We start from the raw sequence: 24,450 nt of genomic DNA on the forward strand, positions 1-24,450 counted from the left end.
AAGAGTGACCATCTTGAATTTGTCTTTTCTGAGGAATTTGTTCAATTCTCGCAAGTCCAAGATGGGTCTCATTCCTCCGTCTTTCTCTGGAATGAGAAAGTAAGGGGAGTACCAGCCCTTGTTCCTCTCCGCTACAGGTACCGGTTCTATGGCACCTTTCTCTAGCAGGTCCCAAATTTCCTGCAAGAGGAGCGGATCTGGAGCTTTCTGAGAGCTGATCCCCGGTGGATGACTCTGAGGTATACGTAGGAAAGGCAGGCAGTAACCTTGGGCAACTGTTTCCAATGCCCAAGCATCTGACGTGATAGCCTGCCATACCGTCAGATGTTGAGTCAACCTGCCTCCTACAGGTGTCCTGTGAGGGAAGTGTTCAGAGTGGTTTTGGGGCGGCTGATGCAGATGCCGATGGTAAAGAGGCACCTGCTGTTTCTGCGGCTTTTGAATATCTACCCCGTCCACCTCGGGTAGATCTTCTTTGACCCCTTTGAGCCGGTCGTCCTCTACCTCTTCCGAATGCGGAGTAGAAGCGAAAGGACTTGCCCCTCGCAGAGGTTCCTGTGGGACGAAAAGGAGTCTGACGGATTGCAGCTCCTAGGGATTTTGCTGCTGCTTTTGAAGTTTGCAGTTTCTCTAAACTGTCATCCGCCTTTTTCCCGAACAAAGAAGAGCCATCGAATGGCATGTTCAAGAGCCTGGCTTGCACATCTGGGGCAAAACCCGACTTTCTCAACCAAGCGAATCTCCTGGTTGATGTACTTGCCGCCATTGCTCTGCTGATACTGTCAGCCGAATCAATGCCCGTCTGGAGGGATTCGCACATAGCGTCTTTACCGTCCTGTATAATATTCAGGAACGCATCCCTTTCTTCTCCCTCCGGGATGCAGTCAGCCACTGTAGAAGCACACTCCCAAAGTGTATGGCTGAACCTAGCAAGGGTGCAAGTAGCATTAACAGATTTTAATGCCATGCTACATGCTGAAAAGACTTTCTTTGCCATAGCATCATATTTTTTATCGTCCCTGTCCTGTGGGACGGTAGGATAAGCCGTCTTGACATCAGTAGAGGATGCTGCCTGTACCACCAGACTTTCTGGGGATGGGTGTTTAGACAAAAACTCTGGGTCTGTAGAAGATACCCTGTACTTTGTAGACAGTTTTTTATTTACTGCTGGTACTACATCTGGGGTTTCCCAGTTTGTCATGATCTTTCTCTGAAGAGCTTTATGAAAAGGCACCACAGGATCCTCCTGTGGGCCTTTGTCAAGAATATCTGTGAGGTCATCTTGTTGGAAAGATTGTGAAGGTGCAGACCACCCCATGAACTCTGTAATCCTGGCCATTAAGGCTCTGTAGGGGGTTTCAGCATGCTCCCCCGGGTCTGGCTTAGCAAACTCCACCTCAGGGGAAGTGTCTAACCCACTTGCCTCATGTAAAGAATCATGAATATCCTTTAATCTGCGCTCTTCAGAGGAAAATTCCTCTCTAACTGGGGTTACAGGTCCCTGTAACTCAAATGTGTCTTCCTGTTCAGACAAATCACCCTCTTCTAAAATTGAGGATATAGTTCTCAATTGTTCTGGACTCATAAAGGGAGTAAATCCCATTTCCAAGGCAGAGGGTGCCGAACTTGTCATTATTGGCCTCGAAAACGTCGATGTCGTCGACGTCGAAGGCTTCGAGCGTGGCGTCGAAAACAGAGGCGGAGGCCTCGAAGACCTCGACAGAATTGGAATTCTACTCGACAATATCGAAGCCATCGACGTCGAGGGCCTGGGGATAGTCACTGGATGTGTGGTAACCGTGACTTTTCTTGGCGTCGACACCGGTGTCGAAGCTGGCGTCGAGTCGACAGACCCGTGTGTCGAAGGTCCCTTCGACAACGGCGTCGAAGACATCGACCTCGACGTCGACGGAACCCTCGTCGACGGCGTCGACGGAACCTTCGAGGAAGGTTTGGAGGTCATAGTCCTGCTCGAGGGTTCGAGACGCGCTCGAGAGGTTTCTTTCGCCGGGTACTGCGACTCACGGCGTTTTTGACCTTCGGGTCTTTCGACCAGAGCATCGCTCTCGGCAGTCTTCGAGGGGGTCGAGGCCGCTTTCTCGAAGACGCTCATCATATTTTTTCGGAATTCCTCCCATTCAGCCCGGGAACTATGTTTCGTGGGGCAAGGGATTCTTTTTGGCGAAACAGAGGAAGAGGAAGACGGAGAAGGGGATCTTCGACGTCTCCTCTTCGAGTGCTTCGATCTCGAGGAGTGATGGGACCCACTCCGAGACCTGGAGCGCGAATGGTGACGAGGAGACGAATGTCTCGACTTCGTCGACGAAGAAGAAGCTTTAAAAGTCTTACCTTTCTCCAGCTTCCCCCTACGCTCCTTCAGGGCCTTAGCTGTCATGGACATACAGTCTTCGCACTCCGAACAATGGTGTTCAGCTCCCAAACACCACAGACAAATTCTGTGAGGATCGGTCAACGACATCTTTTTCCCACAATCTCGACATTTCTTGAAGCCGGATCGAGGAGTTGTCGGTTCCGACGAGGAAGCCATCGAGTACGGATCGAATAACTTGAGGTAAATAGGATTAATCTGACTAAGAACTGAGCAACGGTATTCCGAGGCACTGAGTAAGCGCGGAAAAATGGAACTGAGCAACGGACGCTGCGCGCGGCCTTTATAGGCAGGATGACGTCGACGTCGATACGGCGGCTGTCGAAGGACATCGACTCGGAGGACGTCGACGCGCAGCGCCCTCTAGAGAAAAAATTTTCCGAGGCCAGCAGAGCTGGAAGGAGATATCTAAGATGAGGAATACGTCGGAGGACACAATCCCTTCGAAGTAGGGTTTTTATTACACAGGACGGTGGCCATTTTTACTTTAACAGACATCCTGACAGTCCCATTAGATCTTTAGTTGATGCAGAGAGGCTCCTCTTAGAAACAGGGAATGATAGGTTTTCTCTTGCTTTATTTTACTAATTGAAGTCTATAGCCACAAATATGCCACCTTTCTGTCAGAATCCTTTTTCTGCACCCTTGTATTATGCTTTTCCCAAGTGTTTCTGGAGGTCTCTCTTTCGCTGTTACCTCTGGAGAAATAGAATCCCTCTTTACGTTATTATTCTCAGTTTTCCTATTGTTCTTTAGCTCCTCATGGGTAAGATAACCGATATCAGGATTCTCCTCTTCTTGTTTACTGATTTTCTCTTTGGGGCAAGTATAACACACCCAATAATTATTCTTATTTGCTTGGCCCCTTTTGGGATTACTGAGACGAGGAAAAGGAGCCCATACAGATTCTCACTCTCTTGGTTCTCTTTCGTGTCACTGGGACGAGTAGGATAAGTCCCGTAATAAGTCTCACTCTCTTGCATCTTTTTTTTTTAATAACTGGAACATTTAGGAACAGTCCCGTGATGGGTTTCACTCTCTGGCATCTTTCTCTTATCACTGGGACGAGTAAGATGCTGGTACTAGTTATACCTGTGTTCCTTCTTAGGTCTCCCTCCGTCCCAGTTACCTTTTTTCCCCAGGGGGCTGATGTCACCGGGCCTGCATGCAGGATAGGAACTTCTCTTTGTTTGATCAGGACAGCTTCTGCTTTCCCTCCAAATCCCTCAGCTTCTTATCTGCGGCTCTGCAGTGCCAGCGTCACAGCAGTCTCAGCGTTGTTGCCAGACTACACAGTCCACCTCTCACGGGTCACACCACCACTCGTGACTGGCTTTCTCTCTTGGGGTTTTCTTCCACTGCTTTCCTCCGAATACAGCTCTCTTGGCACTTCTTGTGCATGCCAGCTGGTTGTTCCCTCCCTGCGGAAGATCTCCCGTTATCGGTCAGCTTGCACGATTCTGCTGATTTGAAACTCCAGGGTTTAACAACTCCGACAGTGGTCCTTCTTCCCTTTTTATGATACATTGCTCAGCCCTTGCCAGCAGAGGATTATAGTCCTTTTTCTACTCTAGTTGAGCATTCTCCTATACTTGCTCATTTATCCTCGTCACAGTATCGCTGGTGTCAAATCACTGAGTGATCGGTAACACCTGCTCCCTCTTCTTCATGGTAGTTTTACCAGATATTTCTTCAGGTGGGATCTTGGACCTTACGGCACAATAACAAACAGTGGCTTGGTCTGCTGGGTCCGTATGAAACCTTGATGTTACTGTTGGTCCAAGAGAGAGAGAGTTTTAGGGAGTTCCTCTGAGGAACAGGGGTCCTTGCCCGCAATACTGGAGTCTCACTATGCGGTCCCGCTTGCCACCACCACTAGAGGGAATGGTGTGCTGCGGGCTAACCTCCCTAGCCTCACAAGCAAAGGTTCACCCTCTGGTGAGCATGACTGAATCCCGCGATTCGTCACATGTTTTTTGAGCTGTGTAGGGAAACACCCTAAACTACAGCTGCTCAATACCCATTGAACTATCTTATTCAGATCTGGCTTATGCTTGCATCATGGTAAAATACAATTGACACTGAAACTCTGCTAAGGTTTTGTCATAATGACTAGAGACCATTATGGTTCCTAGGTAGTTTTTGCCATTGGATTAGATATTTTTTGGATGTTTGTGATTTTTGGATTGGACTGTATAGCTCAAACCTACTCCCAGCTAATATCACCTTGAGAAAGGTGAGAGGTACTAAAAGCCAGTTCTATTCATGAGGCATTTCAGTGAAAACTGATTAGTATAGAATTGCTGTAAAGAAACCGGTGTGATTTTTGGTTGGTTGATTTAAAGTCGGGATATTGGTTAGAAAATCATAGTATTGTTTTCACTGATAACCTCTCATATTGAGTGCGTTTATATGTAGTCACAATAATGGTTGCAATGCTTTTCTATTACTTTTATCTCCTAAAAAAAGAAATGTCCTTTGCAGGACGGATTGTGAGCATTCATTAAGTGTTCTTTACGGAGAATCAATTCATGAACATTCGTGCATGTGAATTAAGTGTGGGGCACCTATATACTTTGCCATATATTGTTTACAGTATGTTGTGCATGTTTCAATAAGGATTGGGTTATGTGATGAATCCGATGGATTCCTCCCATGTGGCCAAGGGACGGCAGCCGCTGCCTGATTATTGTGCATTTATTTATGCATTTATTTACAGCGCACATAACCCATAGGTATTTAGGCGCTAGTTTCATTGTGAAAGGGTAGGTTATTTATAACACGCTTGTGTTTTTTAAATTTTCTATATTTGTATTTATTTCTGCCCCACACCAAGCGAGAGGTCCGCGATTCGAACCTGTGTTTGCTCAGCGTGGTCTTGCTTCTAAGACCCGCATGTTGCCACAGAACTATCCTCCCGTCCATGGGGGTAGGGGGACAACCTCTGGGGAGATGTCATGGCTTCATCGGATGAGACATGGTATCCCCCATTTTCTTCTGAAAAAAACCATCCCATATCCAATTCCCTCATGGCCTATTGTTATGCATCCACTCCTTTTCCAATGAAGAATAGGGAAATCACTCTCTCCAGTTCCACCTATCATGTATCCAGAGCTCATTCACCATTTGAAACTACTAAGAAGGTTTGTATAAGTTTTCCAAGACAGTTCTCAAAACTGGACTTCCTTTCCCAGAAGGACTGAAATACTAGGACGAGGAAGAGGGATCAAGCAGTACAGAGCGCAGGAATCAACAACCTCAACGAGCGCCCTGGTAATGTGCATACACATTGGTACCCGGGAGGTTTAAAAGGCAGATGCAGCAAAGATGTGAAGTCAACGGCAGCTGGCCGGAGAGAGGGCGAAGTCTCTCTGTGAGCTTGAGAAAACCGACAGGCGATTACCGCATAGTGGAGCCTGGAGACTTGCCATCGAAGAAATCAGAAGCTGCTGTCAAGTGAAGTGACGCTGCAGTAACTCCAGGAGCTGGAGAGGGACTCCTGGACATTTGCAGTTGATTAGCAGCATGTTGCTTAACGAAGCTGGAGTGACGGAGACGTCTGGAAGGTAAGCAATGAGAGCCAAAGAAACCAGGAAGAAGCAGTCGGGAGAGGAAAACTGATAGAATCGCTTCTTCAGCTGACTGCGGGAGAGCTCAGCAAATGTCAAGAAAAGCCGCTGTGTCTGCCCAGAGGCAGTGGTGACCCCAGGGCGTATCAGCGGCAATACCGAATCAAAGTAAATTAAGTAGTAGCAGCCCAGGGAGAGAGAACAAATGAACTTAAGATCAGAAGGGAATTTGAGTTACAAACAAAACCCTTACAAACACATAAATATGTATTGTGTAAATATAGAAGGAACCTGGAACGGATAATACATCCAGAGGACATAGTGAGAGACAAAGCAACTTTGGAGAAGAGCAGTGAGCTTGTGTGATTACAAGTACAGGAAGTCCTGGCATGAGAGTATACCAGGCAATCACAAGTGTGTCAAAACAAGATACCCTGTCAGGAAAGTATACCAGGAAAAAAACAGGTGTGTGAAAGCAAGAGGCCTTGATAAAAGAACATATCAGACAGCTAATCCTTTGTGTAATAAAAAGGTCCTGAGATACGAGACATCAGGACTGAGAGAAGGACTGTGTTGATTAAAAGAGACCTTGAGAAGTAACATCAGGACTGAGAGAAGAACAAGTTACTTCTTACCTTGTAACGTTCTTTCGATGGGATGTTCCTCCGACGTATTCCTTATCTTTGATAATACGTTTCCAGCTTGCTGGCCTCGGAATTCTTTTCTGTAGAGGGCGCTGCGCGTCGACGTCCGCCGAGTCGATGTCCCTCGACGGCCACCGTATCGGCGCCAACGTCACCATGCCCATAAATAGCCACGCGCGGCGTCCGTTGCTCAGTTCCGTTTTGTAGCATAAGAAAAGTCATGCCCGAATTGGTTATTGACCTTGAAGGAGCGTAAGCTGCAACCACAAGGGAAGTATTACTGCGGGGATGGATGGGAGGGGCGATAAGGAAGGAACATCCCATCGAAAGAACGTTACAAGGTAAGAAGTAACTTGTTCTTCGAAGGGATTGTGTCCTCTGACGTATTCCTTATCTTTGATTGACTCCCATAGCAGTGGCATGTAATTGGAGGTGGGAGTAAGAATGTCATGTATCCCTTTAGGGATGGACCGAATGTAATACGGCTTTGCCAAATCTGGTCTCTTGACTAGTGGAGGAATCCAGGTTGTAAAATTTTGTGAATGTATGTGCGGACGACCATGTGGCAGCCGTACATATGTCTCTGACCGGTACCCCTCTTTGGAGGGCCGAAGAGGCTGCAATACCCCTGGTTGAATGAGCCCTAAGATTTTGGGATGGCTCTTTCCCTGCCAGTTTGTAACATTCCATAACGGCCAAAATAATCCACCTGGAAATGGTTTATTTTGTTATGGGTAATCCCAACTTGTGACCTGAGTATCCTACAAACAGTTGGTCTGCTTGCCTGATCCTAGCCAGTCTGCTGATGTAAAAGCTTAGAGCTCGCCTTGGGTCCAGCCCATGTAGTCTTTCTTCCTCTTTCCGCGGGTGGGGAGGAGGGTAGACCGAAGGTAAGGTCATTTTCTGAGTAATATGAAATTCAGAAACCACCTTTGGGAGGAAATTGGGCTTCACCTGTAGGACAACTTTGTCCTTGTGGAAAATTGTATGGGGGTTTACAGGAGAGAGCTTGTAGCTCGCTCACCCTCCTAGCAGATGTTAGTGCTACCAATAGAACAGTTTTAAGCGTGAGAAATCTCAGCAAACAAGAGTGAAGTGGTTCGAATGGAGTGCCCATTAGGAAGTTTAAGACTAAATTTAAGTCCCATAAGGGAACTTGGAATGGTTTTGGAGAATAAACATTAGTTAATCCCTTGAGAAATTGTATCACTAGAAGTAGTTTGAAATATGATGGTTCCTCTGCAGAGCGCTTGAAGATTGAAAGCGCTGCGAGATAGCCTTTTACAGTGCCAACTTGAAGGCCTGAGTTTGCCAAGTAGAGTAGAAACGATAACACCGTTGGTGTACCACATGAAAAAGGGTCGATATTCTCTTCTCTACACCAGCTGCAAAATTTGTTCCAACAGCAACGGTATAAAGACTTTGTTGCTGGCCTTCTGGCCGAAAGCAACACCTCCATGACGTCATGAGGGAGATCCCAATCCTTGTACATAACCCTTTCAGAAGCCAAGCGTGAAGGTTGAGGGTTCTAATGTCTGGATGGAGAACCTGACCCCCCTTCTGCGAGAGAAGATTCTCTTTGAGTGGAAGACGGATTGGAGGGCAGATGGACATATCTAGAAGGTCCAGGTACCACGTTCTCCTGGCCCAGTCCGGGGCAATAAGGATCATGGTTTTCCAGAATCTACTCAACCTCCTGATCATTTGAGGAATAACAGGGACTGGTGGAAACGCATAAAGGAGTGGAAACTCCCAGTCCACTACGAATGCGTCTCCTAGAGCTCCTCACGGGGGAGATTCCCTTGAACAGAACAGATCGCACTTCCTGTTGGTGCTTGTGGCGAACAGATCCACCTGAGGGGTTCCCCAAAGAGCGAAGATCTCTTGAAGGACATCCTGAGCTAGCTCCCATTCGTGGAAGACTCTGCTCTGCCTGCTCAGAGTGTCCGCTGTTAAGTTCTTCTCTCCGGCTAAGTGGACTGCCGATAGAGAGATTCCTTCCTGAATTGCCCAAAACCAGAGCTGCATTGCCTCTCTGCACAGTGGCAGTGACCCTACGCCTCCTCTTTTGTTGAGGTAGTGCATGGCCACCGTGTTGTCCGTCATTATTAGGACATTTCTCCCCTGTACTGATGGCAGGAAAGCTTTCAGCGCTAGTCTGATCGCTCTCAGCTCCAATAGGTTGATGTGTAGTCTGGACTCCGATGGAGACCAACGACCACTGATGGTCAAGTCGTCGGCATGGGCTCCCCACCCCGTGAGTGAGGCGTCTGCGACTACTGTTATCTCCGGCCATGGTTGCCAAATCAGTTCTCCTTTCAAGATGTTCTCTGGATAGGCCCACCATTGAAGGTTGCGGGCTACCTTGTCCGGAATCCGGAGGAGATCTGTCATTCTGCCTGAGAATTGCGACCACTGAGTTCTCAGTTCCCACTGAAGAGATCTCATTCTCAGACGAGCCTCTGGCACAAGGAAGATGCAGGATGCCATGAGGCCTAGCAACCTCAATAAGTCGAAGGCTGGGAGACGTTGGGCATTTTGAAACTTGTTGACCATCTGCAGGATATCTTGAGCCCTCACCTCTGGTGGCGAGGCTTTTCCCAGGGAAGTGTCCAGGACCGATCCAATGAACTGGAGTCTCTGAGATGGTATCATCTGTGACTTCTTTAAATTGAGGGAGAAGCCCAGTTTGTGAAGGAAGTGGCAGACATAATCTAGCTGGGTCTGAACTTGTTCTGAAGATACAGCCCAGATCAGCCAATCGTCCAGGTAGGGGTAGACGTGGATCCCTTCCCTCTTTAGACTCGCCGCCACTACCGACATTAGCTTGGTGAAGACCCTCGGGGCGGAGGTCAGCCCAAATGGCAGAACTCGAAATTGATAATGAGAGTCGCCAATTGCGAACCTCACGTATTTCCTGTGTTTGAGATGGATTGGCATATGGAAATAAGCATCCTGAAGGTCCAGAGATACCAGCCAGTCCTGGAGCTGGAGGGCCTGAAGGATCTGAGAGAGAGTTACCATCTTGAACTTGTCCTTCCTGAGGAACTTGTTCAATTCTCGTAAGTCCAGGATGGGTCTCAGTCCTCCGTCCTTCTTTGGTATGAGAAAGTAGGGGGAGTACCAGCCCTTGTTCCTGTCCGCTACAGGTACCGGTTCTATGGCACCTTTCTCTAGCAGGTCCATAATTTCCTGCAAGCGGAGCGGATCTGGAACTTTTCGAGAGCTGTTCCCCGGTGCATGACTCTGAGGGATGTGTAGAAAGGGTAGGCAGTAACCCTGGGCAACTGTCTCCAATGCCCAAGCATCTGACGTAATAGCCTGCCATTCCGTCAGATGTTGAGTTAACCTGCCCCCTACATGTGTCTTGTGTGGAAAGACCTCAGAGTGGTTTGGGGGTGGCTGATGCAGATGCCGAGGGTAAAGAGGCACCTGCTGCTGCTCCGGTCTTAGTACTTTTGACCCGTCCACCTCGGGTGGATCTCCTTTGGCCTCTTTGAGCCGGCTGTCCTCTGTCTTTCCCGAATGCGGAATAATAGCGAAAGGACTTTCCTCTCCCAGAGGTTCCTGAGGGGCGAAAAGGAGTTTGGCGGATAGCAGCTCCTAAAGATTTTGCTGCTGCTTTAGATGTCTGCAACTTTTCCAGACTATCATCAGCCTTTTTTCCGAATAATGAAGAGCCGTCAAAGGGCATATTCAAAAGTCTGGCCTGTACATCTGGAGCAAAGCCAGACTTTTGCAACCACGTATGTCTGCGGATTGTTGCACTTGCCGCCATGGCCCTGCTGATACTGTCAGCGGAATCGATGCCAGTTTGAAGTGACTCGCACATGGCATTTTAGCCATCTTTAATAATGTTAAGGAAGGCTTCCTTTTCCTCTACTTCGGGTATGCAGTCACCCGCTGATGAAGCACACTCCCACAGTGTGTGACTGAACCGAGCGAGCGTACAGGTGGCATTGATGGACTTCAACGCCATACTACAAGCAGAGAAGACTTTCTTTGCCATAGAATCGTACCTCTTGTCATCTCTATCCTGTGGGACAGTAGGGTAAGCGGTCCTGCTGCTTGATGAAGTTGCCGCTTCGACCACCAGGCTCTCTGGAGTCGGGTGTTTCGATAATTATTCAGGGTCAGCAGCAGCTACCCTATACTTGGCTGATAATCTTTTGTTGACAACAGGGATAACTTCAGGAGTTTCCCAGTTAGATGCAATCTTTCTTTGTAAGGCTGTATGGAAGGGGACCACAGGATCCTCCTGTGGACCTTTGTCTAATATGTCTGGCAGGTCATCCTGTTGAAAAACAGGCAAAGGCGCAGACCAACCCATGAATTCAATAATTCTTGCCATCAGGGTTCTATAGGGTGTTTCAGCATGTTCCCCTGGGTCTGGTTTAACAAAATCCACTTCTGGGGAAGTGGCCAGCCCACTTGCCTCATGTAATGACTCCTGTAGGTCTTTTAACCTTCTTTCCTCAGAGGTGAAATCCTCTGAAACAGGTAGTGTGGTCCTCTGCAACCCGAAGGTTTCCTCGTCAGAATCTTCCCCTTCTTCATAAATTGAAGATAATCCAGGGTACTATGACCTCTGAAATGGTATAAAACCCATTTCTAAGGCAGAAGGAGCCAAACTCGTCATTATACTCGTCGATGTTGTCGACGCCGATGTGACAGGCTTCAAAGGCCCCGAAAACGGCGTTGAGAAAACCGGAAGAGGCCTTGAAGAACTCGAGAGGATCAGGATCCTACTCGAGGACATCGACGACGGTCTCGGCGTCGTGCCGGAGGCTCTTGGAATCACTGTTGGCTGTGGAGTAGCCGTAGTCTTCTCTTTCATCGGCGTCAATGGCATCGAGTCGATCGACCGATGAGTCGAAGAACCCTTCGACAACGGCGTCGATGGCGCTGATCCATCTGTCGAAGCGATCTTCGACGGTGCCTTCTTACCTGATGGTCCGTGGCGCTCTCGGGTGGAATGTTTCGCCAGGTGCTGCGACTCGCGGCGTTTTTTTTTTTTTGGGGTTTTCACCCAGGGTATCGCCCTCAGCTGTCTTCGAGGGGGTCGAGGCCGCTTTCTCGAAGACGCTTAACATTTTCTTCCTAAATTCCTCCCACTCAGCCTGAGAGTTGTGTTTTGTGGGGCAGGAGACCCTTTCTGGGGAAACCGAAGACGTCGAGGAAGGGGATCTTCGATTTCTCTTTTTTGACTGTCGTGATCTCGACGAATGGTGGGAGCTACTTCGAGATCTAGAATGGGAATGTTTTCGACGGCGAGGAGACGAATGCCTCGACTTGGCCGAAGAAACTTTCGAGGAGGTTTTGACTGACTTACCTCTGTCGAGCATCCCCTTGCACTCCTTCAAGGCTTTCGCCGTCATGGACATGCAGTCCTCACACTCCGAACAATGGTGCTCGGCTCCCAAGCACCACAAGCAGATCCTGTGTGGATCCGTTATCGACATTTTTTTACCACAGTCTCGACATTTTTTTAAGCCGGATTGCGGCGTTGTCGGTTCCGATGAACGAGTTGGTATATATGGAGCAGATGTAGATTAGATTATCTGACTGAACTGAGCAACGATGTTCCGACGCCCCACGAAGCGCGGAAAAACGGAACTGTACAATGGACGCCTCGCGTGGCTATTTATGGGCATGGTGACGTCGGCGCCGATACGGTGGCCGTCGAGGGACATCGACTCGGCGGATGTCAACGCGCAGCGCCCTCTACAGAAAACTTTTCCGAGGCCAGCAAGCTAGAAACATATTATCAAAGATAAGGAATACGTCGGAGGACACAATCCCTTCGAAAGATTGTGCTGGTTGAAAATAAGGGGGCCCTGAGAAAAGACCTCAGGACTAGAAAAGCAGTTGCATGAATCAAGGACGAAAGCAAAAGCCTGGCACCAAGGTATACCATGTAATCAGAAAGAGACATAGTGCAAAGTCAGGCAAGTTTGTACATTAACATTGTTGCAGGCCACAAGAATCATAAGGAACTGTTATATGTGAAACATTGGACAGTAAAGAGGAATCCAGGGGAATCCACTGGAGCAGGGACCTCTTATCAAAGAACTTTTGTGTTGGAACAATTTATTCCTATTTTATTAACACTTTTCAAAACCTCCCAAAGGTTAAAGACATTTCCTGTTTCACCTTAGTGTTCAGTTTTAGTGTGTGGGTCCAAATAGAACTTTGGACACAGGACAATATTGTTTTGGACATTCTGACACACGACATATCCTTAGTTTTTGGTTAAGGTAGGGAAATTCCTCTCAGAGCAGGGGCAGAGAGGCATTTTCTCAACCCCTTTTTCTTTAAATAAAGGTCTATAACCAAAAACATGGCAAACATGTGTCCGAGTTTCATTCCTGACTCCTCACAGTTGGGAGGAAGTTTAACAGCATTTACCCTATATATTACATGACATTAATAAATCAGTATTTGCTATGTGGATGGGTGCTAACCCACACTGCATGGCTTTATTGTCTCCTTTCTCTTTGATGCATAGTGACGGGTACAGGGCTCACAAAATGTACTAAGCCACTAGCAGTGGCGAGTAGTTTTTAGGAAGGGCGAGTACCATTATCCTGATACTCGACTTTGCTGGCGAGTGTGGGGTCTTAATTTTCATTTACTGCAAACACACTGTTTGCAGTAAACAGCAAATACAAGTTTCACTGTGCATACTTGTCAGCACTGCACCAAATATGAAGTGTGCTTATGGCGACCTTTTTACAAAAGGCACTGGTAAATACTTTGTCTCCAGTCACCCTGGGGCAAATGCATTTCTCTTAGGTCAAGTATGTAAACTAAGGAACTCGCCCTGCAGATCTAGTGGGATTTTTTAAGAATTTGCAAGGCCTGAGGTGCATGCTTTCCTCTACCTCTATTCCTACCACAACCCCTTACTGGGGTGGGCTCAGGGCTCTGGTTCTAGAGGTGATAAGAATCACGTCAGGGGAGCCGTTGTCGCTTCCTCCAAGGCTAGTGGAACACCGACCTTGTGAGATCATTGCTAAACTGAATCTACACTTTCAATTTTGCGATGATATCAACATTATGCGAGAAGACATGTCTCTAGTGGTCTGCTAGACCGATTACCTGTTTCTTTGGTTAGAATGTCTGCAAAGGAATAGCTTGAGACAGAGTCTGTCATAACCATCAAAGCAATGGCATATTAACCTGAATTCCTTTGTTGTTGCTTTATCATTTGACTGCGAAAGGAGGGCTGTTGTCGATTCCGGTTGACCTGCACCCACCCATGGTTTATAGTGAGTATTTTGAATGACATTTTTTCGAATGCAAATATGTCGAAAACATTTCGTCTAAAAAATGTTTTTAAGTGTTTTTTTTTTGTCTTTTTCTTTAATGGGGGTTTCCCCCAAATTCCCATTTCTTTTTTAACACTTCAAATTTCTTACAAAACCCACCAGAAAACGTATAAAATAAAAAAATACATTCAATTTTTTTTTTTACTAAATGTTTGACATAATTGCATTTAAAAAAAATGCATCCGACATACTGACTGGACACCCCCACCCATACCACCGCTTTTGCATCTTAATCTCCAGTAGTCCCACTAATGAACCCTACCAATTTTTTCTTCATTGTTTTCTTAGAGGCAGAGTGGCAGAAGGTCACTATAGACTATCAGTTACATTTACATTTCAAAGGTGGTATAAAGAAAATTAGAGCCTAGAAGTCCAGTGGTATTTTCAAATATTTACAACTACATACCACGACTGTCTCTGACAATTGTAACAAATCGAGGGAATTCGCCCCTTTCTGTGAAGCAAGGCAGTTCAGACCACTCTGCCATACCCTCCATAGGGGTAGAGGGAAGCAGGACCTCCCCGGGAGAGACCCCTCTTTTGGGACAAGGACTCCTATTCCCATGAGGAACTCCCTAGAGGCGTCCACACTATGGCTTACATAGCATGTTCCACAACATCAGAGACTTTTAAGTATCATGACTGGGATGAAGAAACTCTGAGTGAAGACCAAAATCTTACTGTAAAGGTACATTTACTGCTAAATCCTAATATCTCATACATTGAGACGAGGAGGTTAAATAATAGACACTTTACGTGCCAAGCCGTCAAGAGAGGCAGAGTCGGCTCAAGCTGACTGACCTGTGAGTTTGAAACGCCAAGAAGAGACACAGATGTCGGGACGCCAGAGCCACGGCATCAGCCCGACACGAGAAACCCTGAACAGGGAAACCTAGAGAGAAACGCTGGGACATCCGAACTATGGTGTCAACCCGGCCCAAGAAACCTGAGAAGGGAGAGCCAGGAGAGAGAGAGTGGCGTGGGTGCCACAGATGAAGTACGCGGGGCAGGAGCCTGAGCAGAGGGGGTGGCAAGAACACAGAAATCCTGTGCTGGACAGCCAGTCCCCACGACGTCGCTGATACCACCATTAAAGCAAAGTCACGGGGTGTCCACCTACTAGTTGACGGACTAACATACCGAAGAGGAGAAAAGGGGCCACAAGAGAAAACGATGCTGAAGGGCATTCTCTGACAGCTGGAGACCTGAGAAGAAGTTCAGAAGGAACGAGGTTCCTGCAAACATTCATTCCCTGAACAGAAGGTAACGGGGAGAACAGGTATAATGGGCTAACATGATTGAACCAGAATATTAAACAAATAACTTGTCTCAGTATAAGCCATAAAATAAATGTCACCATTGAGGAAAGGAACTTAAACTACGGGGATATAAGAGACAAGAATAATAAAAGAGAAAATAATAATACCACAAGAAAGGATTCACAAATAATAATACCCTGGGAAAGGGAGACAGTCACAATCTCATTTATAGAAGACAAAGAGAATATGAAAAGGAGAAATTCTGGTGAATCGAAGTTGAAAGAAATCAGACAAGTGAAGCTAAATAAGAGGCAAACCGGCCAAAGCAAACCTAGTCCTAATTGGACACGAGAAAAAGTGTACAGATTCCTGTAGAAGAGGGAAAACTACAAACCATGCTACAGACTGGTACTAGAACTACGCTAAGGAGAAGGAAGTCATCCTCCACCTATAAGTGGAAGGGTCAGATAGGGTAGTATTTGGACAGCAGACTTATTACTTTTGACTAGCGGACGAGCACATTAGTTAGAAATATAGGCAGGTACCAAACCAAAGAGACAGGGAAAGCTAGACCTTATCTTAATTTAATAACAATATCTTAAACCATGTCCTCAAAGTGTCTGCGTCCTTCTTCTGACCCTCCACACAATATAGATACATGTGAGCGGTGGCATTTATTTACATGCACAATGTATCCTGTTCATTATTTTTTTTTAAATGTATGTTTTACATTGCAGTATGCTCTCTTGACATGAAGAAATACAATTTATGTCATGGCATTTATGCACATACCGCGTCTATACAGCATCTTTGTAATATAATATCAAAATAATAGCATCTACTAGTGATATTTTATGTGGTGTCAAGCAACTCGATATTTCTCATCTAGTTAACCAGTGGATATTTTAATTTAAAAACTCAGATATTGACAAGCATGAGATGAGTCTATGGTGGCCCCTTTTAAACAGGTAAATGTTGTCATGAAATGTGACCATTTGCACATAATCTCAAAATGTGCTTAATGGCAGAATAGAACTAACTCACTTGAGCAAAAGCAATTGGACCTAAAATAACACGGTTATGGTCATGCTTTGTAGTGCAACATGTCCTTTTTTACAATGTTGTAGCATTAGAAATACAATGATTGTATAAAAGAGTACCAAACATTACGATGAGTTATTATCACAAACGTATTATTTCATTTATAAATGTTCTTTTCAAAAGCATGAGTGCACAGCAGAATGACAGTGCACACATCGGTTGTGTATAATTCAGCATAGTATAGGTGATATATCGGGACCAGAAAAATAGGTGAAGACACTAACACGCATTGCTTTGAAGCAATACAAAAAGAAATTCACATAACAGACATTTTTGTACAAATGCAAATGTAGGAGCAGGCCACTCATCTCCCAAACCCCCACCAAATGTCCACAATATCCCGATCACCTATCATAGAATAAGGCGTACAAGGTAAAAATCTTTAGCCCCCACTAACATGTAGAACACATTTATGCATAAAGAATATAACAATGTTGCCAACTGTATATATGATCAATGTATAGTTCACACACTCTCTTAGACAAGACCCGTGTTAGACATATTCATCTGCATTCATCAATGACCCAGTGCTGTGCAAGAGAAAACACGAGAGTTTTTACAAGCATGATGGCAGTAGCTAAATGGATTAAACCCCAACTCAGGCCCAAAGATGGTACAAAGCAAGGAGCGAACAACCAAGGCTCAGGAAAACCTTTTCTCCACCTGGTCCCAAAACTCAACACGGACAGCCATTCCAGCAACTGTCTATTTAGGGATTGAAACCCTTGTTCCAATGTCTCCAAACAGTGTATGTAAAATAAGTACCTACAGAACTGATAAGGATGTAAGGCTAGAAGCAGCTTATCAGGGATCGCAACATCTGACCATTCGAATAGGTAGTAAAAGTGCATCAAATTAAGGGCACACAGGTAGGAGGGCATTTAAGCATCGATAACGGCCAGACAAGCACACCATTCTGCCGAAAAGGTCTGGGGCTAAAACACAATAACCAATTGATTTTAAAGCCGCATAAATCAAATAGTACAAACAGTATTCCTAAAAGCACACAACTTTACACAACAGTAGGAGCCCTTTGCATTTTTACAGGATTTTCTCTTTTAAACAGGTAGAAAAGGAATCTGAAGTGAACCTGCAGGATTGGAACTTAGAAGCTCAGCACTGAACAGTTGCAGGTAGGTTGGCTAATCACCAGAAAGTTAACAGTGTATTCTTAAGAAAAAAGTGTTGATGTAACATTTTCTTTAAAGAGCCAAGGATTTCCATTTTAAGAGCTGTAAATATTCACAACATGTGAATTTACAAAAGATCAAATGCTGCAGAATTGGAAATTATTTTTTCTGTTTTATTACTTTTATCATCAGTATTGAAAAGAGTATCATGCACAGAACATAAAAGTAAACAAGATCCACATTACCTAAAACAATAAACAGACTCACTTTTCTAATCATCATGCAACATCAAACTCAAACTCAAATATATATAGGCCACACAAAGGTCAATAATGTGTCCAAGTGTTTTTCCCAAGTTCTTTCCCTCCAAGATCATTGTTGCTCTATCCAAAGTTGCCATGAGGGACAGTCCCACAATCCACTGTACTATTTTCAGGTATGTATGTGATTTCCACTGTCAAAGAACTGAAAATCAGAGCAACGGTACAGATCTATCATGAAAATAATTGTATTGTAAAGCGATCAAGTATTTAATAGGCCAATGTAAATACTTGCAAAAAGTAGGAAATATACAAGGATAGGTCAATTGAAAGACACAGTAGAACGGGCAGAGGAGATCACTATACCAAGCACTTGACACCCTTACCTGGGGCTCCCTTTTCAGACGTAGGTGGCTGCCCCTGTGAGGGTTGAATGACATCTTCATAAAGCCACGATGAACCAAGTGGTAATAATCACTGCTGGGCAAAATCTAGAATAAATAGGATAGGAACAAAGTAAGCCATTCAACTAAAACCAGCTACCATTGCCTGCCCAAGGAATGTAAACCTGTATCTTTCAATCCATCTCACCTACCAGTAAACACATTGAAACACATCTATCCCCCGCCCCTGCTGATTTACTATGTGCCATCTGTAGGGAAAACAACTACCTGCTCACCAGCAGGATGAAACTATGCACAGACCATATTCCTCATCTGCTCGAGCAAAGTGCTTGATTGGGTGCATTTGCTCCTGCAGAGAATACCTGTGCACCCACATTCTCAGGTCCTGCCCCTGCAGAGTGCACTTGTGCTACGCTCTCTCAGCCTGATCAGTAACTGCAGGTTAAACATCTGCCATACTGCCCACCGGGTACGTGCCACCTTATAGTCAACATGAACACCCCAATATCTTTGCCCCTGCTGATAAAGCATTTCCCCTCTCTCACCTACGCTGCAGTATGACTCAAGAATACACCCACTGTTCACCCTCACATGTCCCTGCAGGGTGAAACTACTTTGAAAAAACATTGTTTTTCCAGATAGTGCATGACAATTCAACCACCAATGAAAATATGGGGCAAGAGAAGTACTATAGGTACCCAAATCCCCCAATTGTGTGCCCTCCTTATGGGTCCTTTGCTACTTGTCTAGACTTAATTACAGGCAGGTAAACTTACTCTGGGGATGGACTGAGGGTCAAATGGAGCAAATGGGTCTATTGGTAGTATCCTGTACTTCTACATTTGGTTGCCTATTGACCATAACCATGAGCCATTAGATGTAAGCAACCAAAGAGGCAGCAACAAGAGAAACCAAACCTAGTAAAATATATTCCTCTGGTGAGTGGCAAATCTGGGAAATTCGTCCCTGCTCTCTTAGGGGGAAGACAACCCATGAGGCTAGGGAGGTGAGCCTGCTAAGCATGACCCACCCCAGAGATCTGGAAAAGGGGGACCTCACCAGCAGTAACTCCCCTCAAGGGGCAAGGACTCCATTCCTATAGGAACTCCCTATGAGGAACACTGTCTGCAAATATAAATGTGGAATAGATTGTTGTTATTTCTGTTTTGCATTCCAATCCTATTGACATTATTCCCATATCGGTGGCTCAAGGTAATGATAGAATCCCCATGAACTCAGCAGCTGACAAAAAACAAACATGCTCTTATGAAGTACGGCAGCAAGAAGAAGGAGACAAAGAACCTTGAAAGGAAGAGAAAGAATCCTATGCAGAGGCAAGCCTCTGACGTGCGAAAGTCCTGGAGGGGAGGAGCCGTGCTATACTGCAGAGCCTGCAGTAGAGTGGGGAACCTAAGAGGAAAGTGATACGCCAGAAGACCGTGAAATGGAGACGGGGAGAACATCTTAACTGGTGGCATGAACACGAGGCAATTGTGGTGGGCCTGGGAGCTGCGAGGCAGATAGTGCACCGTTAAGTTTGTAGGCAGGGAAATCCCTCTTAGCAATAGGGAGAGATAGGCATTTTTCTTTTATAATAAACATTTTAATCCTGGAAATGCTTGTCAAATGTTTCCCAAATAAGCGCTAAAGAACCATGCCTTTGTAAAGCTACTGAAACTGCTGCTGCCCTAAAGGCATGCTCATGTATCCCTCTTGAGGTAGGAATATATTGTAATGAAAAACAAGAAACCCAGAGAACGAAAAAAGCCCACTTGCTCTGAAAGTTAGACGAAAGGCCAGATTATGGAGAAAAATGTACTATGAGCTGGGTAGGGAATGCGAGTTAGAAGCACAACACCACCATGACCTTGTGCAATACAGCATACGATTCTTAACACTGAAAGGACCTGAAGCTAACAAGCATGACAAGCTGGGGTAATGCCAGTCAAGACAGCAGTCCTCAACATAGTGGAATAGTATGAAAAGATTCATAAATCCGTCTGAGAGTTTTGACGAATCTGAGGATGTCGTCCCTTCTCTGCTAGGGGGAGATCTTTCCCATGGGGCCAGGGTGGTGCGTCCACAGTACAATAAACCCGCTGGGGGATGGTGCACTGAGGTAGGATCACATGGGAAAGGAAACCCCCCTATGGGATTGGGGACAACTATTCACAGGAAACACTGTATGGCTCCATTTAAGTACCGAACAACACCTCCACATGTATTATCAAACTCTGCATTGCTAAGGAAGGAATCACTCTTCAATAGTATGTTGTAGAGATAAATCTCATTTTTTTATATTAAAGTTGTGTGCAAAAAGGCATAAATCCAACATTTTGAGAAATTAAGACATCAAAATGGTTTGCTAAAACAGAACAATCAGACAAAAAAATATTTACAACACAAAGTGCCAAAAAAACATTTTTTGGGACAATCTCCAAATTGTGTGTGTGTAACAAACCCGACTCCTATTAGGATTTGCCAAGAAATTCACATATTGCAGTGTACATATTCAAGTCAACATTTGTGGAAAACACATAGAACAATGGTGGGTACACACAATTATTTTTCTTGCGTAAACAGCATTAATGTGCTGTAGTTTTGGGGGGAGTAGTGCGTCTACACCAGGTGTTTCAGCCGTTTCTAGGTGGGCTAGGTGTGCCTCATCTTTAACACGGCCTTCATCAGGACGTACACCAGGTGTTTCAGCCGTTTCTAGGTGGGCTAGGTGTGCCTCATCTTTAACACGGCCTTCATCAGGACGGAGTTCTGTGTAGATTGACGTCTGTGCTGCAGGGGAAGGAGACTACAGTCAGGGGGGTGTCTGAGCCAAAATTATTTAGTTTGAGTGAATCACGTGTGGTTGATGTAAAATCAAAAAGCACATAGCTTACCTATGGGTTAATAGATTTCACAGGCGCTAAATTTGAGATCTGCTAGCCGCATGGGCTGGTCTCTGTATGGTCCTGTTGCAAATAACAGAGAACGAGAGAAGCAAAGGGAGGTTGAAGCTAAACTTGTCCCCGTTTAAAAAGGCATGAAAAAAAGTTTTTTATTATATGCAGGGAAAAAAATCTTACCTCTCGCTGGAGGTCGAAAAATGCTGATCCAGGGTGGTATCAGTGGGAAACAGACACGGCGTGCACAGCTAAAAAATATATATGGCTCAAGGTGAGTGTGGTTACCTAGTAACAACTGTCTCATATATATAGCAGTAAGTGCAGGGTTTATTTTAAAGTACCTGTGAGGGTTGCAGCATGGGCAGCCTGTCTGCCAAAAAAGTACGAGCTGGAGCTCCTCAGGCTGCTGTGTCACAGTTGAGACTGCAGGGGCCTGACTGCAAAGCGTTGGTAACGCTGTTGCTAGGTCCCTGTAGGTATTTATATGTCAGCCATCTTGGAATGGCCCTAGGATCGAGTGAGAAACAAAATGATGGATTCTGCTCCATCCGGGGGGCACAAAAAAAGCTCAATCAATTATGGGTGTGATTAGTGTCAACGCGTGTCTAAAAAGTTAATTTAGACAATATTGTTGACAAACGGTTGTCATGATAACCGTAAGCATTGCGGGGTGGCATTGGTTTTTTATACTCTGAGACAACATAGCTAATGGCCCCATGAGGTTGTGATTACCGAAAATACTTCATTTCAATATGTTGTGGCATGGATCACAAAATGTTTATGTGTCTCAGGAATCTCAGCAGAGAAAAACCATAATTAAGTAGGTGGACAGTTTGTATTGTATTACTAACAGCCCGAGAGGGTGAGAATTAGGGCGTGTCGCCTGGAAACTTAATACATAGTTTCATAATGACAGAAAACATTTGGAATTAACAAAGAAAGTATAGTTTTTCATGTAGGTGATTTCATACATTGACCAAAAAAAACACACAGTGTCATAATGTCTACTGACTTCTGCATTTCATGAAATGAAAAATGATCATAGTGTTAAGAAGTTCATAGCTCATACTCAATCATTGGGCACATGTCATTACAGGAAAGACTTCCATTCAACTGACACATTTAGACCAGCCTGAACGGAGTTAAGTCTGTGGACCCAGCGTTGTTCTAATTGGGTCAGCGTTTTGTTCAGATCCCCCCCACGCTTTGCTGGTTTCACTTTTTGGAGGACAAACCATCTTAGATCAGTATCACTATGGTTCTTACTGATAAAATGCTCTGGGGGGGATCTGAACAAAACGCTGACCCAATTAGAACAACGATGGGTCCACAGACTTAACTCCGTTCAGGCTGGTCTAAATGTGTCAGTTGAATGGAAGTCTTTCCTGTAATGACATGTGCCCCATGATTGAATATGAGCTATGAACTTCTTAACACTATGATCATTTTTCATTTCATGAAATGCAGAAGTCAGTAGACATTATGACACTGTTTTTTTTGGTCAATGTTTGAAATCACCTACATGAAAAACTATACTTTCTTTGTTAATTCCAAATGTTTTCTGTCATTATGAAACTATGTATTAAGTTTCCAGGCGACACGCCCTAATTCTCACCCTCTCGGGCTGTTAGTAATACAATACAAACTGTCCACCTACTTAATTATGGTTTTTCTCTGCTGAGATTCCTGAGACACAAACATTTTGTGATCCATGCCACAACATATTGAAATGAAGTATTTTCGGTAATCACAACCTCATGGGGTAAAAGCTATGTTGTCTCAGAGTATAAAAAACCAATGCCACCCCGCAATGCTTACGGTTGCCATGACAACCGTTTGTCAACAATATTGTCTAAATTAACTTTTTAGACACGCGTTGACACTAATCACACCCATAATTGATTGAGCTTTTTTTGTGCCCCCCGGATGGAGCAGAATCCATCATTTTGTTTCTTACTCGATCCTAGGGTCATTCCAAGATGGCTGACATATAAATACCTACAGGGACCTAGCAACAGTGTTACCAACGCTTTGCAGTCAGGCCCCTGCAGTCTCAACTGTGACACAGCAGCCTGAGGAGCTCCAGCTCGTACTTTTTTGGCAGACAGGCTGCCCATGCTGCAACCCTCACAGGTACTTTAAAATAAACCCTGCACTTACTGCTATATATATGAGACAGTTGTTACTAGGTAACCACACTCACCTTGAGCCATATATATTTTTAGCTGTGCAAGCCGTGTCTGTTTCCCACTGATACCACCCTGGATCAGCATTTTTCGACCTCCAGCGAGAGGTAAGATTTTTTTCCCTGCATATAATAAAAAACTTTTTTTCATGCCTTTTTAAACGGGGACATGTTTAGCTTCAACCTCCCTTTGCTTCTCTCGTTCTCTGTTATTTGCAACAGGACCATACAGAGACCAGCCCATGCGGCTAGCAGATCTCAAATTTAGCGCCTGTGAAATCTATTAACCCATAGGTAAGCTATGTGCTTTTTGATTTTACATCAACCACACGTGATTCACTCAAACTAAATAATTTTGGCTCAGACACCCCCCTGACTGTAGTCTCCTTCCCCTGCAGCACAGACGTCAATCTACACAGAACTCCGTCCTGATGAAGGCCGTGTTAAAGATGAGGCACACCTAGCCCACCTAGAAACGGCTGAAACACCTGGTGTATGTCCTGATGAAGGCCGTGTTAAAGATGAGGCACACCTAGCCCACCTAGAAACGGCTGAAACACCTGGTGTAGACGCACTACTCCCCCCAAAACTACAGCACATTAATGCTGTTTACGCAAGAAAAATAATTGTGTGTACCCACCATTGTTCTATGTGTTTTCCACAAATGTTGACTTGAATATGTACACTGCAATATGTGAATTTCTTGGCAAATCCTAATAGGAGTCGGGTTTGTTACACACACACAATTTGGAGATTGTCCCAAAAAATGTTTTTTTGGCACTGTGTGTTGTAAATATTTTTTTGTCTGATTGTTCTGTTTTAGCAAACCATTTTGATGTCTTAATTTCTCTAAATGTTGGATTTATGTCTTTTTGCACACAACTTTAATATTAAAAAAATGAGATTTATCTCTACAACATACTATTGAAGAGTGATTCCTTCCTTAGCAATGCAGAGTTTGATAATACATGTGGAGGTGTTGTTCTGAGCCTAGCATCCTTGGACCTATTCATTTGTATCTTTTGTTTTCCTAGTTAACCCTCCTGGGTAGAATAGGTTCCACACCAGGAGCCCTATTTTTTGATTCCATTTAAGTACCGCCAACCCCTACTTCAATACTAAGTCATCCTTCCACCCCCTCTAGCCAGAGCCAATGTATTTTATTGTCAAGTTAGTCAAACTAATATACCTGATAAGGCCGAAATATTAACCAAGTATTTTGCGTCTACTATTAAACGTACTGTGAAGAAGAAGGTGACGAGAGTCCGAGGATTACTT

General features: G+C 44.9%; 1 protein-coding gene across 1 annotated transcript in view; it reads right to left on the minus strand.

Annotated features, from left to right (window-relative positions):
* PCSK4 (proprotein convertase subtilisin/kexin type 4) overlaps positions 1 to 24,450 on the minus strand; it is a 1,746,539-nt gene that overhangs the window by 1,445,660 nt on the left and 276,429 nt on the right. The window contains exon 2 of the mRNA XM_069646705.1: positions 18,070 to 18,174. Within this exon, the coding sequence (XP_069502806.1) occupies positions 18,070 to 18,174 (105 nt within the window). The remainder of the gene's footprint in view (positions 1 to 18,069; positions 18,175 to 24,450) is intronic.

Source organism: Ambystoma mexicanum, chromosome 1p, assembly GCF_040938575.1.
Source record: "Ambystoma mexicanum isolate Mex_15411 chromosome 1p, UKY_AmexF1_1, whole genome shotgun sequence".
Taxonomy (NCBI): Eukaryota; Metazoa; Chordata; class Amphibia; order Caudata; family Ambystomatidae; genus Ambystoma; species Ambystoma mexicanum.